At 39.9% G+C, this 12,325-nt stretch overlaps 1 protein-coding gene across 2 annotated transcripts in view; it reads right to left on the bottom strand.

The window, feature by feature from the left end:
• SMC1B (structural maintenance of chromosomes 1B) overlaps positions 1 to 12,325 on the bottom strand; it is a 91,051-nt gene that overhangs the window by 49,174 nt on the left and 29,552 nt on the right. For both annotated transcript variants that reach the window (XM_021091389.1, XM_021091388.1), the window contains exons 8-11: positions 11,522 to 11,604; positions 9,728 to 9,935; positions 6,962 to 7,147; positions 4,956 to 5,135 (exon numbers count right to left, since the gene is read on the bottom strand). In XM_021091389.1, coding sequence (XP_020947048.1) covers positions 4,956 to 5,135; positions 6,962 to 7,147; positions 9,728 to 9,935; positions 11,522 to 11,604 — 657 coding nt within the window. The remainder of the gene's footprint in view (positions 1 to 4,955; positions 5,136 to 6,961; positions 7,148 to 9,727; positions 9,936 to 11,521; positions 11,605 to 12,325) is intronic.

The raw sequence follows: 12,325 nt of genomic DNA, 5'->3' as shown, positions 1-12,325 counted from the left end.
GGATTGCTGGATCATATGGTAGTTCTATGTTTAGTTTTTTAAGGAACCTCCGTCTGTTCTCCATCGTGGTCTAACATTTATTAACTTCCATTTCCAATATATAAAAGCCAAATGTGACATAAAAGAAAAACTCCATGGGCTGGTTCTGCGAGAAGAGAGAGAAATGAGTGTACCGAGAACTTCGAGCTAATTCCCATAGTGTTTGAATGTGAACGCTCTTCCCAGCCACGATACTTGGGCAAGACACTTCCCCTCTTTGGGCAGGGGTACAAGTGATTTTCTGAGATTCTTTTTACTTTAGTGCTTGGTTGGCTGCTGCTTTTGTTACTGCAACTGTTTACCACTGCCCATAGTCTGCTTGAAGTAGTGCATGGATGCTATTCAATTCTGTTTGCAGCACTATGAGGAAAATATTATTTCCATTTATAGAATGGGGATAAGGATATTAAGAAACTTGCCTGAGGCCATACACAGGGACTAAAATCCCTAAACTAATAAGTTAGTCAGACATCTATGTCCCTGTTTTTTTTTTTGTTTTTGTTTTTTTTGTCTTTTTGCCTTTTCTAGGGCCACTCCCACGGCACAAGGAGGTTCCCAGGCTAGGGGTCCAATCGTAGCTGTAGTCACCAGCCTACACCACAGCCACAGCAACTCAGGATCCAAGACACGTCTGCAACCTACACCACAGCTCATGGCAACGCCGGATCCTTAACCCACTAAGCAAGGCCAGGGATCGAACCTGCAACCTCATGGTTCCTAGTCGGATTCGTTAGCAACCACGCCACGATGGGAACTCCTAAATGTTTATGTTCTTAACCACCGTGTTATACACCACCTTAAATTCTAAAAAATGGCCAAATATTCATAGGATTATAGGTCTTGCGGGGGGGATAGTTTCTAGGTTTATTAAAAAATTTACTCCTTCTAAAAGAAAATTTATTATCAAATAACCTATTTTCATTTGATTTACAATCAAATTCCTATTCTGAAAAGACTATAATTCCTATTTCCAGCCTGCAAATCCCTTACTTATGGCTTATATTAGTTGTTCAGTGCAGTGATCCTATACCTACTTTGGAAGTTACATCCCCCCCCAAAAATGGGACTGGGATCTCATATAAAATAAAGAGTTGCAGAAATGTTTAAATAGCATTAAATAAAACTTCCAGAGAAGATGGGTTAGGAATTCTTTGGCATTAAAAATTTGTTCTGCAGGATAACCAATTATTCCACTGAACCAACTTCAACTGCTTCAAGAAATATTACTTCAGTGTTACAAGCTGCTAAAATAGATTCTCCTATAATTTCTGTGTTATACAGATTATACATATTTTTAAAGCTGCCTTTCACTGGTGTGAAAAATAATATACTCTAACATTTTCTTTTGTTTCTAAATGGGTAAAATATTCACATAGTTCAAAATCCAAAAAGATACAAGAGTACAGAGTAAAAAATGTCCCTGGCATTGCCGGCTCCCACCACCGTGTGACCCTCCTCAGGGGTAATCGATGCTATCAATTTCTTATGTATTCTCCCAGAGATACCTTTGCATAAACAAATATACACATACATCTCTTCTTTCCCCAATTTTTTTTTTTTTGGTCTTTTGTCTTTTTGTTGTTGTTATTGTTGCTATTTCTTGGGCCGCTCCCTCGGCATAGGGAGGTTCCCAGGCTAGGGGTTGAATCGGAGCTGTAGCCACCGGCCTACGCCAGAGCCACAGCAACGCGGGATCCGAGCCGCGTCTGCAACCTACACCACAGCTCACGGCAACGCCGGATCGTTAACCCACTGAGCAAGGGCAGGGACCGAACCCGCAACCTCATGGTTCCTAGTCGGATTCGTTAACCACTGCGCCACGACGGGAACTCCTCTTTCCCCAATTTTTATACACACTAGTCCACACATTACTTTTTAAAAAACTGAATATATATGGGAGATTGTCTCACACATGTATATAAAGAGCCTCACTCTTATTTAAGGTTGCAGAGTGTTCCATTCTATGAACGCGTATAATTTTACTGAACTAGTCTTGGGCAAATTGTTTTCAATTTTTCCTGCTACACACAATGACTCAATGAACAATCTTTTGTGTATATATCATTTCACATACATGCGAGCCTACGCGCATGAGAAGTTCTAGGAAGCGCAGCTGCTAGAACTGCCCTTCACAGAGTGGGTACACATTATACCCCCACAGCATTCCCATAGAGTGTTATCACACTTTTTTTTTTTTTTGTCTTTTTAGGGCCGCACCCGCAGCATAGGGAAGTTCCCAGGATAGGGTGGAATCGGAGCTACGGTGCAGTTTTAATGAGCATTTCCCATATTTTAAGTAAGGGCGAGTTTTCACGTTAAAGATCGATTATATTTCCTGTCATTAAAATAAGTTTGCTCATCTTCCTTGCTCATTTTCAACTTTGTTTCTGTTCTTTTCTGTGTTGGCTTGTAGGAAATTCTGCTCTTTATTATGAGTTGCAAGTATTTTCCCTGGTTTGCCATGTCTTTTGATTTTGCATAGGGTGGTTCTGACCATGCAGAAATTTTTATGGTTATGTGAGTTTGCCCATCTTTTATAGCTTTTAGAGTTTTGTCATATTACTAGGCCTTCCTATCTCTGAGATTTAAAAAATTTTCTGTATTTCCCTTAGTATTCTTACAGCTTCACTTTTTAACATTTACATCTTTTTAACGGTCGCACCTGCAGCACATGGCTGGGTCAGGGACTGAATCTGAGATGCAGCTGCAACCTATGCTGCAGCTGCGGTAATGCCACATCCTTTTACCCACGCTACTGGGCCCAGGATCAAACTCTGTAGTGACCTGAGCCGCGCAGCTGGATTCTTAACCCACGTGTCACAGCAGGAACTCCACCATTTACATTCCTAATCCACGTGGAATGTCCTCGATAGAAGGTATAAAGTTTAGATTCAACTGTGTTTTACTTCAGATGGTACCCCTGGTTTTTCCAACTCACTCTACCCTACATTTCTATTCTTATTTAATGTGTTCAATTTTTGGAAAAATAATCACTTCACAAATTACCAGTTGGTTAATGACATTTTGGGGGGGTATGTGTTTTGGATTTTTTTTTTTTTTTTTTGCCACATCATATTAAAAAAGCAAAGCAAAGATAGATCTTTCTATGTATTTTTTGAATAATAACCATCAACTCTGTGGGAAAAGAAAGCAAATAATTGTTCTTTCTTTGCTTAAGGGAAATGGATGAAATAATTACATGTATTGAAAGAGACTCCAGATTTTAAAATTTTGTTACATAAATTTTTAAAATATTTAAAAGCTGCATTCTAAAAACCTTGGTGACTAACTATAGCTAGCAGAATTGCTGTAATTTATATTACATAATTTTATATGTACTTATGTAGTTTATAAACTAACCAAAATATCATTTTGTGATGTTACTTGCAATGCCTGAATAAAGAAAATTCTAAAACATGCTATCAAGTAAATGGAAAAATATCAAGTCCATGGGAAAGCGAAAGTACAATTTAAAACATCAGGTGATTTCTGTGCAAATGTGACATCTGTGCAAATGTTTTATGCATCCTAAAACACAGAGGAAATTCTTCAAGTGAATAATAGTAATGGGGAGAAAATAAGAGACCCCAGAATATACTTAAGGTAAAAATACAGCAAATAAAGCTGATTAAAATTTTGAAATAGTGGTAAGAATAAAATATAACTTAGAGGCGTAGAGCGTATTACTGTGAACAAGATATAAATCATAAAGGTATGCTGAACGAAGGGAAGGTTAAAACACAGTCATCTTCACGTGACTTACGTCGACCACAGAAATCTCCAAACACCAATTTTAGCAGTTAATTAGGTAGCAAACTAAGGAAGACACCCTAGTAGCGCACTTACTACACCTGCGTTAATTTAACACGTAAGAATCCATGACAGCGATTCCCAAGACCGTGACTGCATCATCATCAAGGTTATTACAGACGGAACTGCTCAAGTGGGTGACAAGTTAATCACGTTAGACAAGCCAACACATTTAACACTAGCGACTCCTGTCTCCCAGAAAAATAGCCTGTTTTGTGTTAATCTGCAATTCTGGACATTCCAGATCAAATGCGTAAATTGACTAGTAAATTAGAAAATGAGTATCGCTTTTTGAGAGCTATTTGCTGAGCATTATAATAGACTTTGGATGTTATTATTTATTTTAATTCTATAACTCTATGAAATTGGTACTATTATTTTCCCAATTTTAGATGACAAACTAAAATTAGAGGTTTAGAAACTTGCCTAAGTCACATAATGAATTACTAAGTAGCACCACTGGTCTTACTCTAGAGTTTATGCCCTTAGGCACTGTGTTATCACAAATGTAGTTTAAAAAAAAAAACATCACATAATTCAAAGAATTTAACATTGCTTAACTAAATACAAACTCTTAATTAACTCAAAGTAAAGCAGTATTTTTAAAACGAGAAAGTTAATTCCTTGAGAGATTAGTAGTCTAATTCAAATGCGCTATTTTTATAACTTCAAATGTGTGAAAACCTTGAATGTGTAAAAGGGCATTTAACATCTTTATTAAGCTATTTAGGTAAAATAAGCACCCCAAATCTTTCCTGGCATTCAGAAACACATCTTATATATGCAAATGCAGGGAAAATCCAAGATTCAGCAAGGACATTTATCATATATAAAGTAAAAAAAAAAAAAACTACTGGCTTTAGGCGACCACTACAGTAAATCTAACTTCCAAAAATATGATTTACAACTTGGGGAAGTATTATAGAAATTACCTTTTTGAAAACTCAACTCAACATTATGAAAACTACTGATGCCATAAACCTCTTAATTCTGTGTTAGTTTTCCCTCTATTAGAGAACTTATGAAAGCATACATATTTGAGTGTGTGATATGTGAATCTTATAAACACTGCTTCAGATTATCCAACAATACAATCTAGGCCTTACTTTCCGTCTTTCAGGTCCACCGAAGGCAATGTGCCTCGCTTCTTCCACCGTCTCACAGACAAGGCCATTTCCACACACAAACTGAATTACTTTCCTCAGCTGAGGAAACTGAGTCTTTACGACATCAATCACCATTTTACAGCCTTTGATCTCCCTTAATCTTTCATTGATTGGCTTGATCTAAAAGGTTTAAAGAATATTTGATACATTAGGTATATTAAAATAAATCGAATACTTAGTATATCCTTTTTCAAAAAACATACATAAGCATGACAGCAAATGATTAACAGGATGTACTTACATACAATAAATTCTGATAACAAGCTGAACAATATCCCAACATGGGCACAGATAATATTTTTTTAAAATACACTTCATTAAAAGCCAGAAGATATAATTTCCAGACTCCACCATCACTAACTAGTTAGGACAAAGCAATGCATAAGAAGCACTTCATGCTCTCAGAGTCATAAAATCTAGTGGGAGATAATACTCATTTACATGCTTCCAAAGAGTGGCATAATAGTATGAAACTCAAAAAATCACTTTAGGCTTAAGAGGTCAGGAAAGTTTTTTTTTTTCTTTCTTTTGGCCAAAGTGTGCAGCCACTTGATGTGGGATCTCAGTTCCCAGACCAGAGACTGAACCTGGGCTGCAGCAGTGAAAGCACTGGATCCTAACCATCAGACCGCCGAGAAACTTTGACAAGACGTTTAAGCTGGGTCTACTAAGAGATCGAGAGAGATCTGCAAGGTACTACTGAAAAACAGCCAAGTATAAGTCATTTTTGTAAAATAAAGCAAAAACAATGTATACAATCAAAATACATATATACATAGGGAGCATATATTTATATAAATTTCTATGGATGGAAGAAATCTAAAATAGTTGTGCTAAAAGAACTGGGCACTGAGAAGAGGTAGGGTACTTCCTTTATCTCTGAAATTCTTCTGTATTACATTTTTTACAAAATGAGTGTGCCTTAAAAAAAATCTTAAGCACAAAATAAGCAAAACGGAAATTTAGATTAGGCTACATAGTTTAGTGGGCAGAAGGAATGAGTGAGGGTGTGAAAGTACCAAAGGCAAGTCTGGACCCCGAGGCCCAGCTGGCATTTGCTGAGCCCTCCTCTGCGCCAGGCATGGTGCTCGGTGTTTCACGGGTAAAGATCCCTTGTAATAATCCCATGCGGTAAGGAGTGATTCCACGGCTGGACCAATGACGAAACCGGAGCTCAGAAGAATGAAGAACCAATGAGTAAGAACTAGAAGGAGGGCTGAGATTCAAACTCAGGTCAGCATAACTGTAGGACATGTGACCTGCACCACCATGCACGCTGCCCGCAGGGCAGGGGCTTGAAAGCTGAACTGAGCAGAACCTTTCTTTAGGAGGCAATGAAAGAGTCACCGAAGGATGTCAGACATGATAAGGATGGAGTTCCTGCCTCAAGAAGTTAAACTGTGGACGCTCCAAGGCTCTTCATACATACCTCAGGGCTCAAAATCTGCCTGCTCCACCAAAAGCTGGCATGTATTTACTGGGCCACATATTTACAACTGAGACGCCAGGTTGGCGTTTCACCTGGAGAACACATGCCTTAGCCATCTCCTTACTTTGCCATAGAACAAAATAAATTGCTGGCTAATAGGCAGGGTGGCACACTGCTACAGCAATGTGCTCAAAATCATCAAGGCAAATTAAGGCAAAACCAGATTAGGAAAAAATGAAGTTAAGAAAGACAGCACCCACTCGATGATTCTTCTTTGCCTGACAAGCCGTTAACACTAGCCATTTGAATGACTCCCTAACTGGCATCCAACCTATGACTGCCTCAGTCACTGCCAGTACCAGGCAATACAGACATACTGTGTGTGTGTGTGTGTGTGTGTGTAGACATTCTTTTTTTATTATTACTCAAGTGAATTTATCACATCTGTAGTTAATACAGATATACTTTAAAAGAATCTGTCACTCCTAAATACTAAGGATTATTATACATTTCTTACATCAAGGTAATCCAGAGCAAGGAATGTCTCGGGCTCAGCTCTTTCTTCCTTCAGAAATCGAATACAATCCTTCGCTACCTTTTCAGAGGCTACGACAATGGCGACCATGTACCGGCCAAAGAGTTTCGTAACAGCCAGCTGGTATTTCTTATGAATAGGATGACAGAGGTCAAGCAGTCTTCCAAACTTAGCAGGTTTCAAACAAGGAGAGGAAAAAAACAAATACATTAGTGAGGAACATACAATTCATCGTTTTCTAGTGTAACAGACAGAGCAGCATAGACTGAAAACTAATTCTGTAAAACTGTAAACATCATCATTTAACAGAGTATTGTTCAAATGGACATAAATTTCATTACAAAATATCCACTTAGGAGTGTCACTCTTCATTCAACAAAAAGAGTAAAAAGGAGGGGTTGGTCATACCAAGGTACAAAGCTACACTAATTAAACAGTATTTATTATTCCCTTATGCATTACTTATTAAGTTAGAATCTGTACGGTACCTACTCATGCAGGTACTAAGCTAGACACTGGGTAATCATCACTGAATAAAACAGATCCTCTCTGACCTCACAGAGCTTTCAGACTAGGAGGGAAGAAAGATACAAATAATCAGTAATCCCATGTAGCTACGGAGTAGTCATAATAGACCCTGATAAAGCACAGAGCACTCTAAGAGTATAAAACAGGGACCAGGTTGCCCTGAGAAATCAGAGAAGGCTTCCCATGGAGAAGTTTTTTGGAGATCTGGAGACTGGTCAGGAATCAGACTGAAATTCAAAGAGTCTTCCAACAAATGTCAGAATGTCAACAGGTCTTTACCAATGCTCCCTAGAATATCTGAAGGTTTAATTTTACACACCTCAACTCTTTCTTCATTTGCTAGGTTCTACTTTAGAAATACCAGTTGCTTTATGATAGATCATCACTGACTTTAATATTTATTATCTTGCTCTTCATTTTTTTCCTTCTCAATTCTTAAGCCTTACTTCTAGGTCAGTAGTGTGATTTTCAGCTATAAAACCCATTCCTGGCTGCTTGCAATTTATTAGTTCATTTTTTTTTTTTTGTCTTTTGTCTTTATAGGGCTGCCCACAGCATATGGAAGTTCCCAGGCTAGGGGCCTAATTGGAGCTGTTGCTGCTGGCCTATGCCAGAGCCAGAGCAACACCAGATCTGAGCCACATCTGCGACCTACACCACGGCTCACAGCAACGCCAGACCCTTAACCCACTGAACGAGGCCAGGGATCGAACCTGCAAACTCACGGTTCCTAGTCAGATTCGTTTCCGCTGCACCACGATGGGAACTCCAATGTTTGTTTTTGATTTGTTTCCTCTCAGCCCTACATTTTTCTTTTCATTCTGTTTTAGCTCATATTCGGATCTAGTTTTATGAACTCAAGCTCTTATTAAATTGTTCACAGCACAAAGTACTTATGTGGAATTTTGTTCTGTACACTTCTTCCACAAGGCCCTTGACTTCTAAATGCCTTTTAAATTATTCTTTCTGTTATTATATTACCATTAAACTACTCTTTGACTTTGCAGGTATTAATTTATCAGTTTGCTTTCTGCAGAATTAAGAGCAAGCAATGCTCTACCTCAACCTTTTTTTAAAATCCGGACCATTACCATTTTCTGACATTTACAGCATGATGCATGAGCCCCTCTTCAAACGGTTTTGAATTAGTATCTCACTTGGTACTGGGGCGAGAATTCTGTGATCCCGACTGAACTCTCCATCTTTTTTTTTTTTCCTTTTAGGGCCACAACCGCAGCATATGGAGGTTCCCAGGCTAGGGGTCCCATTGGAGCTGTAGCCACCAGCCTACACCACAGGCACAGCAATGCAGGATCTGAGCCGTGTCTGCAACCTACACCACAGCTCATGGCAACACTGGATCCTTAACCCACTGAGCGAGGCCAGGGATCAAACCCGAGTCCTCATGGATGCTAGTGGGGTTTGTCAACCGCTGAGCCACGATGGGAACTCCACTCTCCATCTTTATCTAAAGTCAAGGCTAACACTTAAGAGACAAAAAGGATGCTGTAAAGGAAATCAAGATGGGTGACCAGAGATACAGGAGGAAAACCAACAGAGTGTGGTATCATGGAGGCCAACGGAGAGGTGTTTCCAAACAGTACAAGTGGTTAACAGTGTCAAATGCTGACAAGAAGCCGTCATAAAACAGGGACAAGTGTACACTGGTGTTAGTGACAAGAGTGAGATGCCAGACCCCAACGCCAAAAGAAACGATTCCGGGAAGATGACACTCCAAACAACATGTTGGATATTGCTGTATTTGGATTAAGAAATACACTAGTAATACTGGGTGGACAGTCAGATTTAGAGAATAAAAGTTCACCATTGCAAAAGTATGCCAACAATGTCTACTGAGAAAACATTTTTAAAAACCCCAGTAAACGACATCACGAATAAGGAGACGTGTGAGGCCGTGTGTCTGCGAGGTACTACACTCCCAAACTACTTCATGCACCTGTGTCCTCTGGGGATGCTGGCCATAACCTGGACCTTCTGGGTAATGTGTTCATGTCAGAGTTTCTCTCCAATAATCACTTATCTGTAGACATCCCTGAAGTTACTGACTTTTGAAAAAATTAAGTTATTGACATTTGACCCTGGTTATCTACTACTAAGTTTTAAATAAAAACTCAAAATTTACAGATTTCTGAATAACCTCCTCGTAATGGTAAGTTCTGAATCCCAAATAAGCAAGCCTGGCCGTTTTGTTTCAGTTACCACAGAATCTGGGTAGAGTCTCTGAAGGTGCTCCAGAACCTCTGCTCTCTTTTGCTGACGTCTCCCCTCGTGGTTATCGATTCCCGCATTCTGCAGTTCACTCCTGATAAGATTCAACTCTTCGTTCACTTCAGACATTCTCGATTTTGTTTTCGCAATTTCATCCACTAGGGTTTTCTCTTGCTGCTTTTTCTCCTCCAAGCAAGTCCTGCATAACAACAACAACAACAACACACTATACAGCAAAAAGAAGAACCACGGCTTAGGAATGACAAGATATAATACACTCTGGTCTGGCACTGCAGGAGAACAGAAGAGGGGCTATCAATTTTTATTTTTTTATTTTTTGGTCTTTTTAGGGTCACACCCGCAGGCATATGAAGGTTCCCAGGCTAGGGGGCGAATCAGAGCCATAGCCTCTGGCCGACACCACAGTAACACCCACTCCGAGTCACATATGACATCTACACCGCATCTTGTGGCACCAGGTCCACTAAGCAAGGGCCAGGGATCAAATCTATATCCTCACGGATATTAGTCGGGTTCTTAACCCACTGAGCCACAGTGGGAGTGCCTATCAATTTTAAATGATAAAAAATACAATAAAATAAACCTAGCATCAAACATGGACAAGAGAGTTTAGTCATTCTTTCTTGATTCAAACGATCCATATTCCTGGATACTGGAAAAGAAAGGCTAGATCATTATAACCAGAGCAATCATCAAGAGCTTAATCGTAAGTAAATGCCAACTAATAAGAAATTCTCGGAGTTCCCGTCGTGGCGCAGTGGTTAACGAATCCGACTAGGAACCATGAGGTTGCGGGTTCCGTCCCTGCCCTTGCTCAGTGGGTTAACGATCCGGCGTTGCCGTGAGCTGTGGTGTAGGTTGCAGATGCGGCTCAGATCTAATGTGGCTGTGGCTCTGGTGTAGGCTGGCAGCCACAGCTCCGATTCGACCCCTAGCCTGGGAACCTCCATATGCCGCGGGAGCGGCCCAAGAAATAGCAACAACAACAACAACAAAAAGAAATTCTCAGTAGAAGAATACTTAGGTCGTGCTAGGTTTTATGACATAACTTTTATCATAAAATATCAATACCCAAAAAAAAAAGCCAAAAGAGAGTTTCAAGTTTCACCACTGTTAAACATTTATATTTTCTTTTCTTTTCTCTCAGGGCCACACCCCCAGCACATGGAGATTCCCAGGGTAAGGGTCAAATCGGAGCTGCAGCTGCCGGCCTACTACATCCTCGACCTATGCTGCAGTGTGTGGCAACACCAGATCCTTAACCCACTGAGTGAGGCCAGGGTTGAACTCACATCCTCATGGATGCTAGTTGGGTTTGTTTCCACTAAGCAACAATGGGAACTCCAAACATTTATATTTTCAAATCTTAAATCTTAGTGGTTAATTTTTAATTACCTATAATGAAATAAAAAAATGGAGGAGTTCCCACTGTGGTGCAGTGGGTTAGTGATCTGGCTTGTCTCTGTGGCACTGCTGGTTCAATCCCTGGCCTGGCGCAGTGGGTTAGGGTTAAGGATCTGGTGTTGCTGCAACTATGGCACAGATAACAGATGCGGCTCAGATTCAGTCCTTGGCCTGGGAACTTCCGTATACCACGTGTATAGCCAAAAACGGAAAAAGAAACAAACGAACAAAAAAACCAATGGAGGAAAAAGAATATTATAATATAGTGGAAGCATTCGTCTGATGAATATACCACAAATATACCAGAACCTCGAGATATAAAAAAGCTGCAAGGAATACATACATTTTTACTATACCTACATGCATGCTTTTGTATACTCCTCCAACTTTTCTATTCTCTTTTTATGATCTTCTATTTGTTCTTTTACTTGTTTTAGATTTTCCTAAAAGAGGAAATGGAGTCTGAATTATAGCAACACCAAACAAAATTCTCATAAGACCAAATTTTAATTTTGAAAAGGCAGCATGAGGTATAAAGCTCTGAAGTTTCAAGAATCCAGGTTCGAATCTTGGTTCCATCATTGATTAGATATCTGAGCTCCAGCAAGTTTACTCTCTTCTGCTCATATGATTATCAAAATACATTAGCACATTATCATATACCACCCTTCAAGTTTGTATTCTCATCTGCTGAATGACAAAGAGACAAAAGTAAGAGGTATACAGGGTCGGGATCAGGAAGGTTCGTTCTGAAGACAAAAGTGTTTAGAATCAAATTCCAGTTCCCCCACTGACTGTCTAGTTAACCACCTCAGGCCTCAACTCCTTCACCTCTAAAGTTCATTAATTCAGTAAATTCTTACAGATTAGTTACTCTAGGTCAGGAACTACTCTAGGTGCCGGGGATGTATCAGCGAACAAGAGACAAACACCCTGTTCTTGTGGAATTGACGTTCTAGACAGACAGTAATATGCAAATAAACGGCATGATAGGGGACAAATGCTATGGGAGGAAGAGCCAGGGTACGGGGAGCAGAAGGGACTGGGCACGCGGACGGCAGGCCTCTCCGGGAGGGCAGCACCGTATGGGGAACACAGTCAATCACTATGTGCTATCTTTGCACGGTGACCTGTCGTAACCAGACTTGTCACAACGATCAGTGT

Source organism: Sus scrofa, chromosome 5, assembly GCF_000003025.6.
Source record: "Sus scrofa isolate TJ Tabasco breed Duroc chromosome 5, Sscrofa11.1, whole genome shotgun sequence".
Taxonomy (NCBI): Eukaryota; Metazoa; Chordata; class Mammalia; order Artiodactyla; family Suidae; genus Sus; species Sus scrofa.
Note: the sequence above shows the minus strand (reverse complement) of the source record. Positions and strands in the feature narration are given on the sequence as shown.